At 38.7% G+C, this 13,006-nt stretch overlaps 1 protein-coding gene across 4 annotated transcripts in view; it reads left to right on the top strand.

The window, feature by feature from the left end:
* The window catches only part of LOC122310497 (transcription initiation factor TFIID subunit 1), a 44,252-nt gene that overhangs the window by 11,872 nt on the left and 19,374 nt on the right, over positions 1-13,006 (top strand). The window contains exons 7-9 of one of the 4 annotated variants that reach the window (XM_043124391.1): positions 4,077-4,192; positions 7,352-7,511; positions 7,761-8,871. In XM_043124391.1, the coding sequence (XP_042980325.1) occupies positions 4,077-4,192; positions 7,352-7,511; positions 7,761-8,871 (1,387 nt within the window). Of the gene's footprint in view, positions 1-4,076; positions 4,193-7,351; positions 7,512-7,760; positions 8,872-13,006 lie in introns of those variants that run through there. The other 3 variants (XM_043124392.1, XM_043124393.1, XM_043124394.1) reach the window with 3 other exon arrangements.

Consider the following 13,006-nt stretch of genomic DNA (forward strand, 5'->3'; position numbering starts at 1 on the left):
TTTTGAGATTGAACCGGTATGTATTGGTTTTATATTTTCAAGAACCAATTCCGGACCTATTATCCTCCTAAATTGGTACTTATGGTTTTGTCGGTTCCGGTCCGGTTTTCCGGTTTTAATCAAGTGCCAATGTCATAAAAAAAGTATACTAGATCTTGTTTATACTAATACTATATATTATACTATTTAATGTTACTACTACATATAATATATATTATAGTGATACTAAGACTATATGTTATGCATTATGGAATATAATAATACATTGATACTAAATTATTACTAATACTATATACTATACTAATAGTGGTATTAATACTATATAATAATATATGGTCATAGTGACATAGTCATAGTGAAATTAATACTATATATAGTTATAGTGATTTAGTTATGACTTTTATGGATTAATAAAATATCTTTTTATTTATTAAAAAAAAAAAACAATTTCTAGTGGTCATCGGACTGAGAGATTTTTCCGCTGAATTGCCCAAGGTGCACTTATGAAAAACTCCTTGCCAAGGGCCTGTGCACCTCTGGGATTAGTCAGGTTCTCAGACACCTGGTGCCGATCAATTTTTATTTATTTATTTTTTTCATATTTTGGTTTCTTAAATTTCAATATAAAATGGTTTGGTAAAGAGATTCATATTCTGAAATACCTCATTTATTGAAAACATTAATAAAACTGAACATAACTGTTTTTTGAAAACATAAAACTGAAAACGTAAAATAAAAACATAAACTAACCCTACGCGTGACTTTAAAAAAAAAAAAAATCATAAAAGAAACTAAGTCCCTACACTAGATCTGCTCTTGGTCCTCCAGCTTTACGTCTTTACAATCATCATCTGTGACAGTTAAATGTAGAAGAGAACTAAGAACAAACAAACAAATAAAAATGAGTCGAATACTTAGTAAATAGTACATCATACCGTAAAACATAACACGACTTAATTTTTTTTAAAAGACTCTTGAAACAAACATAGAACATTCCCAGATTCTCATAGCATGCTTATTCACCATCAACACGAGTGAAAATATACATAATCATGACAAACATATGACATGAATGCATAAAATATTTGTTTAACTTGTCTTTCACTTATTATATGGTGAACCACGCTTGAGTCCGTGACACCCCATAACTTGTCATAACATGTAGTGAAATACGCTTGAGTTTGTGTTTCACTTAACATAAGGTGAACCACGCTTGAGTTCGTGGTACTGCATAACATAACTTGTGGTGAAAAAGTTTAAGTCCGTGTCACCCTTAACATAACTCGTGATGAACACGCTTAGGTCCGTGTCATCCTTAACATAACTCGTGATGAACACGCTTAGGTTTGTGTCATTCTTAATATATCTCGTGATGAACACGCTTAAGTCCGTGTCATCCTTAACATATCTTGTGATGAACACGCTTAGATCCGTGCCACCCTTAAACATCTTATATTTCTTAATGCGTGAGAACTTATTTAATATCATGACTTTTCTAGCATGACATATGCTTGCAAAGGCATAACATAACATGGCATATCTTTGTACATGGCATATCTGTAACACCCTAATGGAAGACCCAAATCATAAAAGGACTAGTTAATGATACAATTGGAGCTCTATTGGAATCTTATAAAGAGCAAGAACTTCTCATTCTCAAGCAATGTGGGATCTCATACACCACCTACCCTTAATCTTATCATATAGGGGTATCACAATCTACCCTCCTTACATTCCCGACGCCCTCGTCGGACTTGTCTGTTATAGGTGGCACGGATCAAGTCCCACATTTCTGGTTGAGATAGGCTTTGATACCATTTGTAACGCCCCAATGGAAGGCCCAAACCATATGACCTATACTCCAAAATGACTAGTTAATGATATAATTTGAGTCCTATTGGAACTTTATAAAGAGCAATAACTTCTCCTTCCCAAGCAATGTGAGATCTCATACACCAGCCACCTTTAATCTTATTATATAAGGGTATCACAATATCTTTGTACGTGGCGTAATATGATCTAAATAGAAACATTCCATGGCATACATGATTTGAGTTCTATATGAACTTTACCTAACATACTTGATCTAAATACTTCATGATATTACATAGCATATAAGATTTAATCACTATATGAACATGACATACATGATCTAGGTACTACATGAACATAGCATGCATAAACTGGCTATTTTATTACATGGCATACTTGACTTAAATTACTACATGAACATTTCATGGCTTCCATGTGATTTAGAATCATTCACTCCATTAAACAACAAATTCATTCATACAAGCATAATGTCATAATTCATTAAAAATCGTAAAAGGAATCTAACCTTGACTTAGCTCGTAGCGTGGCGTAGACAAACATCATATTTTCGTATACCATAAGAAAATTACAGTACACATGCAATTATATGATCATACTAATTACCTCTTAGCCCTACTTTCACAATCTCACGTCGAAGCTCGTGACCGAGAGGAAGCTGAGGTGACGGCGGTTCTGGGGTGGCTGGGAGTGATCGGCGGCACCAAAGAGCTCCTCGGAATGGTGGTGCAAACGAGAGAGAGAGAGAGAGAGAGAGAGAGAGAGAGAGAGAGAGAGAGAGAGAGAGAGAGAGAGAGAGAGAGAGAGAGAGAGAGAGAGAGAGAGGAAAAACTGTCAAACCGAAAAAAAATGGAGAGAGAGAGAGAGGAAAAACTGTCAAACCGAAAAAAAATGGAGGGAGAGAGAAGATTCCAGTGTGGGCTTACCGGAAGGGAGTGGGTTTGACGGGATTGGGTTGGTCGGCGCTTTCTATGGCTGTTTCCGGGGAGTTAAGTGTCTCGGTTGGCTGTCAGAGTGGTTTTCTCGGTTGTAGGGGCTGTTACGTTGGGCTGGTAGGCATAATATTTTCTCCAGATGTTTTTGTGTTTAATACAAAGGATCATGTGGGATTTGTAGATGAGGGAGAGGGAGATTCCATGAGTCTGGAGGAGAAATTGGATAAAGTCTAGAGTTGAGAGTTTGAATTCAACTAAACTTTGGAGAACTACTCCCACGAGGAATGAAAAACCGATAGGATAGGAGTTTTGAAGTGTTTGAAAAAAATAGTTTTCTGATTAGGAAATCAAACAGAGAATCAAAAGGGACTTATAGTTATCAAAAGATGAATCCTATTCAAAACCAAATTACTACCTCAAATCATATCTAATAATAATAATAAATCATACTTTTGGGATCGGATGTTACAACTATTCAAATCACACAGCCACTTTAAAATGATTTCTCACATTTTGAACTGTCAAAAAATACTAATGAAAACAATTGAAGTGCAAATCAATCTCTTACATAAGTCAAATCAATCTCTTACATAATTGACATTATGTTGAAAAAAGTAAAAACTAAAAAAATAAAATAGTGCTGTAGCATAGGTGACTAGGAGGATACAAGGTAGGCTTGGAGAGTTCGTAAGGAGGTAGCTGTGCCGTTAATTGTGAATGTGAAAGGTTGTTCAGTCCTTTGCTCTAGATCCCTCTCCTCTTTTCTTTGCCATTTTACTGAATGTTTTATATTTTCACCGGCAACTTCTAATGGTAACATGATATTCACACGACGTATAATAGCCTATGTTTTGATGGACAAAGAGAGCAAATTAACAATAAAATGGAACTTCGGGGTTGATGTAAGTCGGAACTGTAGAGACCTAACCATATCTTGTAGGGACATAATTATAGTTTCTCTGGGATAAAAACATCTGCAAGTCAAGTTATGTTTCTGTGTTATATGAATAGTATTACAACTATGCATTTTTTTTATAACCCAAGTTGAGCTAGTTTCTGTTTAGGTGAAACAGAAAAAAACTGCCTAATGTTCACAAGTTTGTAGGTGTTGGAAAAAAACTTCTTGAAGTAATTAGTTCCACTGGAGATCATGCAATCTAAAAATTTAATATCCAATAGTGTGGGATCTTTGTTTGGTTGAGACAATTACATATGGTACACATTTTTTCTTGGCTTTGGTAGTTTCTCATTTTGGAACTCCCCCTAGCTTCTCATTTTGATGCTAGACTTATTTAAGCATTCCTGCTTCAGGTGAGCAGGGTGAATGTCCTTTGTTGGCTTCTGAAGTAGAGAAATCATTTGAGGATAATATACAAGTTGGTTCTCTAGATGCTGAAGATTTGGACGTTGATGTAGAAGAGTTTCAGGTGAGCTTGAGATATTCTTCTTCTTCTTCTAAATTTTGTGTTGCTCGAGAAGTTGATGTTTACTTTTTGTTTCTTTCACTTATTGTATTCTTTATATGCTGTATGTAATTAGCATGTTGAGCTATTATGAGAATTGTTTGCAGTTGTCAGTTTTTGTATACGTCCTGTGCTTGCCTTGTCACTTGTCTCAATATAATTCTCTTATTCATTAAAAAAAAAAAATGTTTGCAGTTGCAAGGTTAAAAAAAAATGTAGGATGGTTTGGAAAGTCCTTAACAAGTAAAACTTGGGTAGATGAGTTGGTGTTGTCTGCGTAGAAAGAGTGGTAAAACAAGTAATCATTTGTTTCTGCAAGATGGTGTGGCTAGAACAATACGGGCTTTGGTCTCTAAATTTTTGGTGTTGAATTGGAGATGCCCCAAAAGGTTGTAGAGTTGTTGGCTTGTTGGAGAAGTTGGAACTTGGGGCAATGCAGCGCAGAAATTTGATGGATGTTGGAGAGGTTTTGAGGGAAGGAAATGGGTAGCTGCCAGATGGAATATGGTTCCTTCGTGTTTAATGTGGTGTCTTTGGCTGGAAAGGAATGAGAGATGTTTTGAAGACAAAGCGTTCTTTTGGAGGACTTCGGAATTTTTTCTTTTCTACTTTATGTTTGTGGGCTAGGATTTTTGTAAGGAATGAAGATAATGTACTGAATCTGTATTAGTCTTTTTCCTGCTTATAGAGTGTAGTAGGTATTTCCTTTGTATATTTCCTGTGTCCTGGGCTGTGCCTATTCTTAGTAATAAAATCTCTTATTAATTATAAAAAGAAAGAGAAATTTGATGGATGGTTTCTTTTAAGTTTAATATGGTACATGTTGTCGGAAGTATTTGCCTGAAACTTTAAGAATTGTGAGAAGACGGTGGATTAGTTTAAGACGGTGGATTAGTTTATTTTATAATTAATAAGAAAATTTTATTACCAAGTAAATAGGCATAGCCCAAGTACACAGGAGCTATACAAGAGAAAACACCAAATACAAGCTAGAAATAGGAATGACTAAAGCAAATCATGAAGACTATCTCCATTCAATACAAGAGCCTTAGCCCAAAAACACGAAGCACTAAAGAAAAACTTCCCAAGTTCTCCCATCAAGCATTCTCTTATCTTCAAAGCACCGCGCATTCCTCTCCAACCATAAGCACTACATCAAGCACAAAGGGATCATCTTCCACATGGTAGCAATATGTTGTCTCCCCTTAAAACCTTGCCAACATGCAAAAAGGTCCACCACTTGCTTATGCATCACCCAAGCAATACCTGTCCTACCAAAAATTTCATTCCAGAAAGTCTTAGCCACCTCAAAATGAAGAAAAAGATGGTCAACAGATTCACCATCTTTCTTACACATAAAACACCAATCTACGACAAATAGTCCTCGCTTTCTCAAGTTATCCCTAGTCAGAATTTTTCCAAGAGACACCAACAAAAAAATGCCACCTTAGCTCTCCAAATGCATTTCCAGGGGTAATCGTTGATACAATGACAGGTTAGTGCCTTACAAAAGGAACCAACCGAAAATCTGGAATTTCTAGCTTGAAGCCACAGCACACCATCCTCCCTTCCCTGAACAATCTTTTCTTTTTTTTTTTTTTTTTTTTTTAATCAAGTAGTTATATTCATAGAAATAGGCAAAGCCCAGATACATAGGAAGTATGCATGAGGAACACCTAGCTAGAGGTTACCCTTCCTAAACAATCTTCATATCATATAATCTTCCAAAAAAATCAGACTACATTCACTTTCCAATCATGCACATCTCTAATAAAATCCACATTCCATTGAATATTTTTATTTAAAAAAGAAAAGGAGTCAACCACTGCAGCATCTTGATCCCTAGTGATCCTAAAAAGGGTGGGATAAACATTGTTGAGAGCTGAATCCCCACACCAAATATTATGCCAAAAATTAATCCTTGTCCCATCTCCCACCTTGTATCTAATATGATTGACAAATTCCCCCCAACCCATCTGAATGGACATCCACAAACTCAACCCATATGATCCTCTCACTTCATAAGAACACCAACACCCCCACATTCTCCCATATTTAATATCTACAATATTTCTCCATATTGCATCCCTCTCAATATGATACTTGCAAAGCCATTTCCCAAGAAGAGCTTTGTTAAAGAGTCTCAAATTTCGTGCCCCCAAACCTCCACAAGAAACCGGTGAACAAACCTTATTCCAACTGACCAAGTGAAGCTTTCTTTCCTCCCCAATACCACCCCGCACGAAATTCCGAAATATCCTCTCAATTTTATTTGGCACCATTGCAAGCAAAGGGAAAAGAGAGAGAAAATAAGTAGGAAGATTAGACAACGTACTCCTTATCAAAGTAACTCTTCCCCCTTAGTTAGATCCCATTGCTAAAATATCTGTCTTTTGTTTTCCTTTGTCGTCCTAGGCTGTTGCTCTTGTAACCTTGTTTTTTTTTTTTTTTTTGATTGGTAATCAAGAAGTTTTATTCATCATAAATGGCAAATCCCAAGTACACAGGGCATATACTTGAAAGATACCTATCTAGAGTTTACAACCGAAATAAGAAAGTCATGGACATTTAGTCCATTACATACAATGGCTCCCACCCAAGAAAACAAAGTTTTGAAGAAAAAAACTTTCAGCTCCCCCATTGTTCTCTCATGGTCTTCAAAACTTCTATCATTTCTCTCTTGCCATATGCACCAACACATGCATATGGGTACCATTTTCCATATTACTGCCATCGGTGAATCTCCTTGAAGTCCTCTCCAGCAGGCTAGAAAATCCACCAATCTACGGGGCATGACCCATGCTACTCCATTAACCTTGTGTACTTGTGTTGTGCCCCCTTGTACTTTTAATAAAATGGACTTATCAAAAGGAGTTGAAGGAAAATAATTTAGTAGGATGTATTGAGATTGTAAACAATTTTGGGCCTTCTTTTTTAGATTAAGTAAATCTAATATGAGCAATGTTTGTTTCTTCATATGGTTGATATAAGATTTGGTTCTGCTCATTTTATTGTGTAGTTTTACAATATTCATCAGGTTATTCTAATTGACTCTTCAACAACATGTCAACTCTTCTTTTTATTTTTCATTGTAATTTTTCCTTTCTCATTCACGAGATCCAGCAGGAAGTGCCTCAAAACCAGGAGAGGTCAGGATCTGCACCATTGCCCGTTTTGTGTATTGAGAATGGGATGGTGATCTTACGGTTCTCTGAAATTTTTGGTATTCACGAGTCCTTGAAGAAGGGGGAGAAAAGAGACTATAGGTATTCAATCCCCAAAGGTATTGGTAGATAATAAGATATCTTCCTTTAAACTGTTTCAAAGCTGCATAATCTATTGGTTTTGTCTAGCAATAGCATGATGGAAATAATATTTGGAACTTGTGCATTTGTGGGAATGCGGGTTTGTTGTTTGTCATAGAAGATCAACCTTCTTCTTTGTCAGATTAGGAAAAAAATATATGTTCATTTTTATGTGCTGGCCTGGTTTTTGTTTAGTTTTCTGATCTCTCCCCTTTTCATCCTTCCAGATAGGTTTAAATCTATGGACATGTCTGATATTATTGAAGAGGACGAGGAGGCATTTTTAAAGGACGCTGGTCAAGGATATTCATTTATGAAACAGACACATGCAATGGAACATGAACTCTCAGCTCTTTATGAGGATGACCAAGAGGTTGCAGCCTTAGGTGTTTTGCAAGGGGCTGCCTCATTGGCTTCAGAAGATGATAGGCAAAGAAAAGACTCTTGTATGAGTGCAGAACCAATGAAAGAGGGTGCTGTGGGATATGTTTCTACTGGACTGCAGTCACCACGGTATTCTGGGTTTTACCCTCTTGATCTGCAAGACTGGGAAGAGGGAATTATTTGGGACAGTTCTCCTTTAGTGAGTGACAATTCTGTGGGAAGTGAAATTTCTGGACATGATTTAGAAGCTTCAGTTGTCATTGAAGCAGAACCTGAGACAGGGCCACCAAACCATGGGTCAGAACCCCTTGTGGAATCTGATGAGAATAATCACCGGCATTTACATTGTAGCTTTCCTAATTTATTGGAGCCCTTAGGCTCAATAAATTCTATAGGACATACAGACATTCCATACTTATCTAGCAGATACCATCCGCAACTTCTGAGGTTAGAATCCTGCCTGGAAGTGGATGTTCTTAACAATGCAGATGGTAGGAAGGAGAATTTTGGTGAGGAAATTCATCGAAGTGATGGTTTGAGGCGTTTTAGCAAACTCACATCCCAATACAGAGACATGTTGGAAGCATCTTGGTTAGACAAAGTAGTATGGGAGACAGATAGGCCCGTTGAGAAACCAAAGCTTATTCTTGATCTTCAAGATGAGCAAATGCTTTTTGAGATTTTGGATACCAAGGATGCTAAACATCTTGGGCTTCATGCAGGTGCTATGATTATAACTCGTTCGATAAAGTCAAGGAATGGGGACTCTTTGGAGCAACTTGGTCATGGAGGCCAATCTGGTTGGAGATATGTTGCTAATGACAAACACTATTCGAACAGAAAAACTTCTCAGAAAATCAAATCCAATTCCAAAAAGCGCACAGCTCATGGTGTCAAAGTTTTTCATTCACAACCTGCACTTATGATGCAGACGATGAAGCTGAAATTGAGCAAGTAAGAAGAGCTGCTCTATCTTCATAGCTTTAATGATCTCTTCTTCTTTTTTTCTGTGTTTTTACTTTTTCTTCTTGCACTAGATATAGTATTATTGATTCAACAATTTGTCGTGTGGTCTAAAATAAAGTACACTTTAAAGTAATCTACTCATCCATTCTGCCCTGAACCTAAAAGTATTGTAGTCTAAACTAAATGTATACTCTAGAGTAAGGTTATACTTCAAAGTAATCTACTCAAGTATGCTGTTCGCTTTTTGGAATGGTTTATCTCAGTCCTGTCCCTAGAAGTATGGGTTTGGGAATGATGACCTTCACTGGAATTGGGTTCAGAGAAGGTCAGGCCTGAATATGCATTAATTGTTGTATTTACATAAAAATCTTGCGACATACTTCTCTTGGTTGCATTGAAATTTCTGTTGATTAACTTGATGTTGTACATTGTAAATGGCATACATAGTAATTTTTGTAGAATGAGGTACTGGTTTTATGTATTTCCTATCATCAATGGTGCTCTGGAAAGAAGTCAAGAGGACTTGAGTTCCACTTGGTTTAAAAGTAATAAAGTGGAAGCCTTAGCCCTTTGTATAAGATGCCTTGGTTCCGCTACATTTTGGATGTCCTGCATGGTCATTGGTTAAGAGTGTAAATTTGTGTAAGTTTCAACTATGGCAGGTTCAATGGGCATGCTGCGCCGGATCAGTCCCATTATCATTTCTAATCAGATCTTGTCATTTCCTTGAATTGTAGGAAATGTGGATACCACAATGTATGTTATAGTCGCAGAATTTTGCCCATATGCCAATAAGAAGTTTATATATCATTCCTTCTAGTAAGAAGTTTATTATATCAGAGGTTATCTACAGTCAAATAGGTATCATTTCTCCTTTTCTTCTGGGCAATGCTCCCTGGGTGCATACTTGAAAAGTTGTCATTTTGGATAGATGTCCCATTACACACCCTAGGTAATCTTGACAGGACGATCCACTTACTCTGAGATGTCCATGCAACATAGTTTTGTAGATCCAGAGATAGTGCGTCTTTCATCTTTTTTTTTTATATAATTAATAAGAGATTTATTATCAAGAATAGGCATAGTCCAAGTACACATGAGGTATACAAGAGGTAATAACTACATACACCAACTAGAAATGACAGAAAAGACTTGAGCAAAACCAGAAATTCTTCTCCATTCAGTATAGTAGCCTTAGCCCACAAACATAAAATATTAAAGAAAAATTCCCTAATTTCTCCCATCAAATGTTCTCTATCTTCGAAACACCTCCCATTCCTCTCCATCTATAAACACCACATCAAACACAAAGGCTGCATTTTCCAAATGGCCGCAATACATTGTCTCCCCTCTACACCTCTCCAACAAGCAAGTAGATCCACGACCTGCTTAGGCATCACCCAAGCTATACCTATCCTATCCAAAATCTTGTTCCACAAACTCTTAGCCACCTCGCAATGAAGAAACAGGTGGTTTACTGATTCACCATCTTTCTTGCACATGGAACACCAATCTATGATGCACAGTCCACACTTAAATTTTCAGTGGTCAGAATTTTATCAAGAGACACCAGCTAACAGAAGAAAGCAACCTTACTAGGCATCTTAACTTTCCAAATGCTTTTCCAAGGGTAGTCACAAACACCTTGACATGTTAATGCCTTGTAATAGGAACGAACTGAAAATCTGAAATTTCCTTCATGAAGCCACAACAAGCTATCCTCCCTTCCTCGAACAATCTTCAACTCCTATAATCTACGAAAAAAATCAGAGATTACATACACTTCCCAATCATGCACATTTCTCACAAAATCAACATTACATTGAGGCCCCCCTTTGAGTGAAATGTTCTCTCCGTACACCCCTTTTCTCCCGTCCCCTCATCTCTGGCGTTTCTTGCCGAAGATGATCTATTGGTTTACCTTCACTCCTAATGAAGTCTAGGAAATCTTAGTGCTTCTCAGATCCCTTTTCTATACTTGAACTTTTTTCCCTGGTGCATTTTTTTTTTTGATAAGTAAATAAATTTGATTGATCCACGTAAATAGGCCAAGCCCGAGTATACAAGGAGTATACAAGAAAGAGCCTAGTTACAATCTAAGTGCTACGGATAGTAGCATAAAAGTCATGTAGACTCGTTCTAGTCAAAACAATAGTAGATGCCCAAAGGAGTAGAGTGTGAAAGAAAAAAGCTCGAAAAGCATCCGGAGAGCGTTCCTTATTCTCAAAACAGCGGCCATTTCTTTCGGTCCACGTGCACCACGTTAAGCATAAAGGTACCATCTTCCATACAGCTGCAATCTGTCGATTCCCTCTTAGCCTTTGCCAACAAGACAGTAAATCTATCACCCTTTGTGGCATGACCCAAGCAATGCCCAGCCTCGAGAGGATCTCATCCCACAAAACTTTAACCGTGTCGCAATGAAGGAGGAGGTGATCCACTGATTCACCATTGTGTTTGCACATGAAACACCAATCCATTATGAACAGTCCACGTTTCCTTAGCTTGTCCACTGTTAGTATTTTACCATGAGACGCCACCCACCCAAAGAAAGCAACCTTGAGGGGAACCTTGCTTCTCCAAATGTTCATATCCTTGTTGCGGTGTTGAGATGGGGTCAATCATAAATGTTATTATAGAACAAAAATGCTTTGAGTTCAAGAAGGTCAATGATAGGTGGTGGAGAATCACGGAAAGTAGTTGTCGTGCTATGAAATACATTTCCATGGACCAAGACTCGTTGGGATGGCTGGCTGGCAGGCATGGGGAAAGAAGGCGTAGCAAATAGGGGCTCATCTGAGTTCTTTAGGTCAAGAAGAAGTGGGGCTCAGGTATTGGTGGTGCAGCGGCAGAGCAACTTCTTTGGGAGGTTCTTTTCCCTATTGGAGTTCGGCTAAGTGAAGAGGCGTGGGATGCTTGTGATTCTGGAAGGAAGGGATGGGGTAGGGTGGAGGATTTTCGAGGATATGTTGAAGCAAATCTTTGCAAGCTCCTCTGTTTTGGGAGGAAAGAACAGAGGCAACCATTCATGGAAGCTCATTCCACCGCTACATAGTATGCCGCTTCCGTCGTATAGGGAGGCATTCCAAGGTCGGATTGAGGGGCCTCGAGACACAAAAAAGGCAAAGGTGGCAGGCTTGTTCAAGTCAGCGAGGGGAGCTCTTTTGGAAGGGGTGCAACGTGATGAAGAGGATGGCAGAGGAGACACTGGCCCAAAAGAGGAAAATTGTTTGGAAATGTTGGTTGATATTGAAAAGCAGATGTGTGAATTATGTTTTAAAATGTAGTGGCTGAAGCGGTGCGTTTTGAGCAAGAATGAAATGAACGCGGGCTGGAGTGGAATGGCCAGGGTCAGGGCGAGCCAAATGGGCCAAGTCTGGAAGTAAAGGGGAAGGGGAAGGCCTTAGGCACAGAGGGTGAAGACGTCGCTTGGCCCATCCGAGACAAAGGGAAGGCAACCGATGGAAGACATAGGCCCATCGGTGAGTGGGCCCAAGCCGTTGTCACTGACGAGGCCTCAGGCAACTTCGCCACCGCTTGTCAACCCCTCGGAGGACAGCACAGTGCCGATGGTGCTCACAACAGAGCATGGAGATTGCTCTCGGGGCATACACGACGTGTGACAGAAATGTGCATCTGGCTATTTCTTGGATTCAGTCTAGAAACATGCGACAGAGGTCGCTGGAGCTTCTTTGATGCCAACACAGGGAATCTGTGAGGACGGCATAGGTGAAGAGGCACAAAGTGTTCCATCAGTTTTACTAACTCTCTTGGAGGAAGTTACGGAACCAAGAGGCGAGTCCATCCCTCAATTTGGGCTGCCGTTATATGCACAGACGACGCCGATGGAAATGGGCGACTCTTCAAGTGTAACTCAAACCGATGTTCTGGTGTTGGAAGCAAATGAGGGCTTGTTCGAAGCACGGGAAGCATTTGAAACCGTGATATCCCTGGATGTGGTAGAGGAAGGGGAGGTGAATGTGATAGAGGGGGAAATTAACAAGGAGATGTGGTTGTTGGAAATGTAAGGGGGGACAGAGGGGCACATTGGGATATCATCAGAAGCTGTGGAGGAGGTTGAGTTGAGGGATATTGAGATTAGAGGGCCTGAGGGAGATATGGA

The sequence above is a fragment of the Carya illinoinensis genome, chromosome 5, assembly GCF_018687715.1.
Source record: "Carya illinoinensis cultivar Pawnee chromosome 5, C.illinoinensisPawnee_v1, whole genome shotgun sequence".
Classification (NCBI taxonomy): Eukaryota; Viridiplantae; Streptophyta; class Magnoliopsida; order Fagales; family Juglandaceae; genus Carya; species Carya illinoinensis.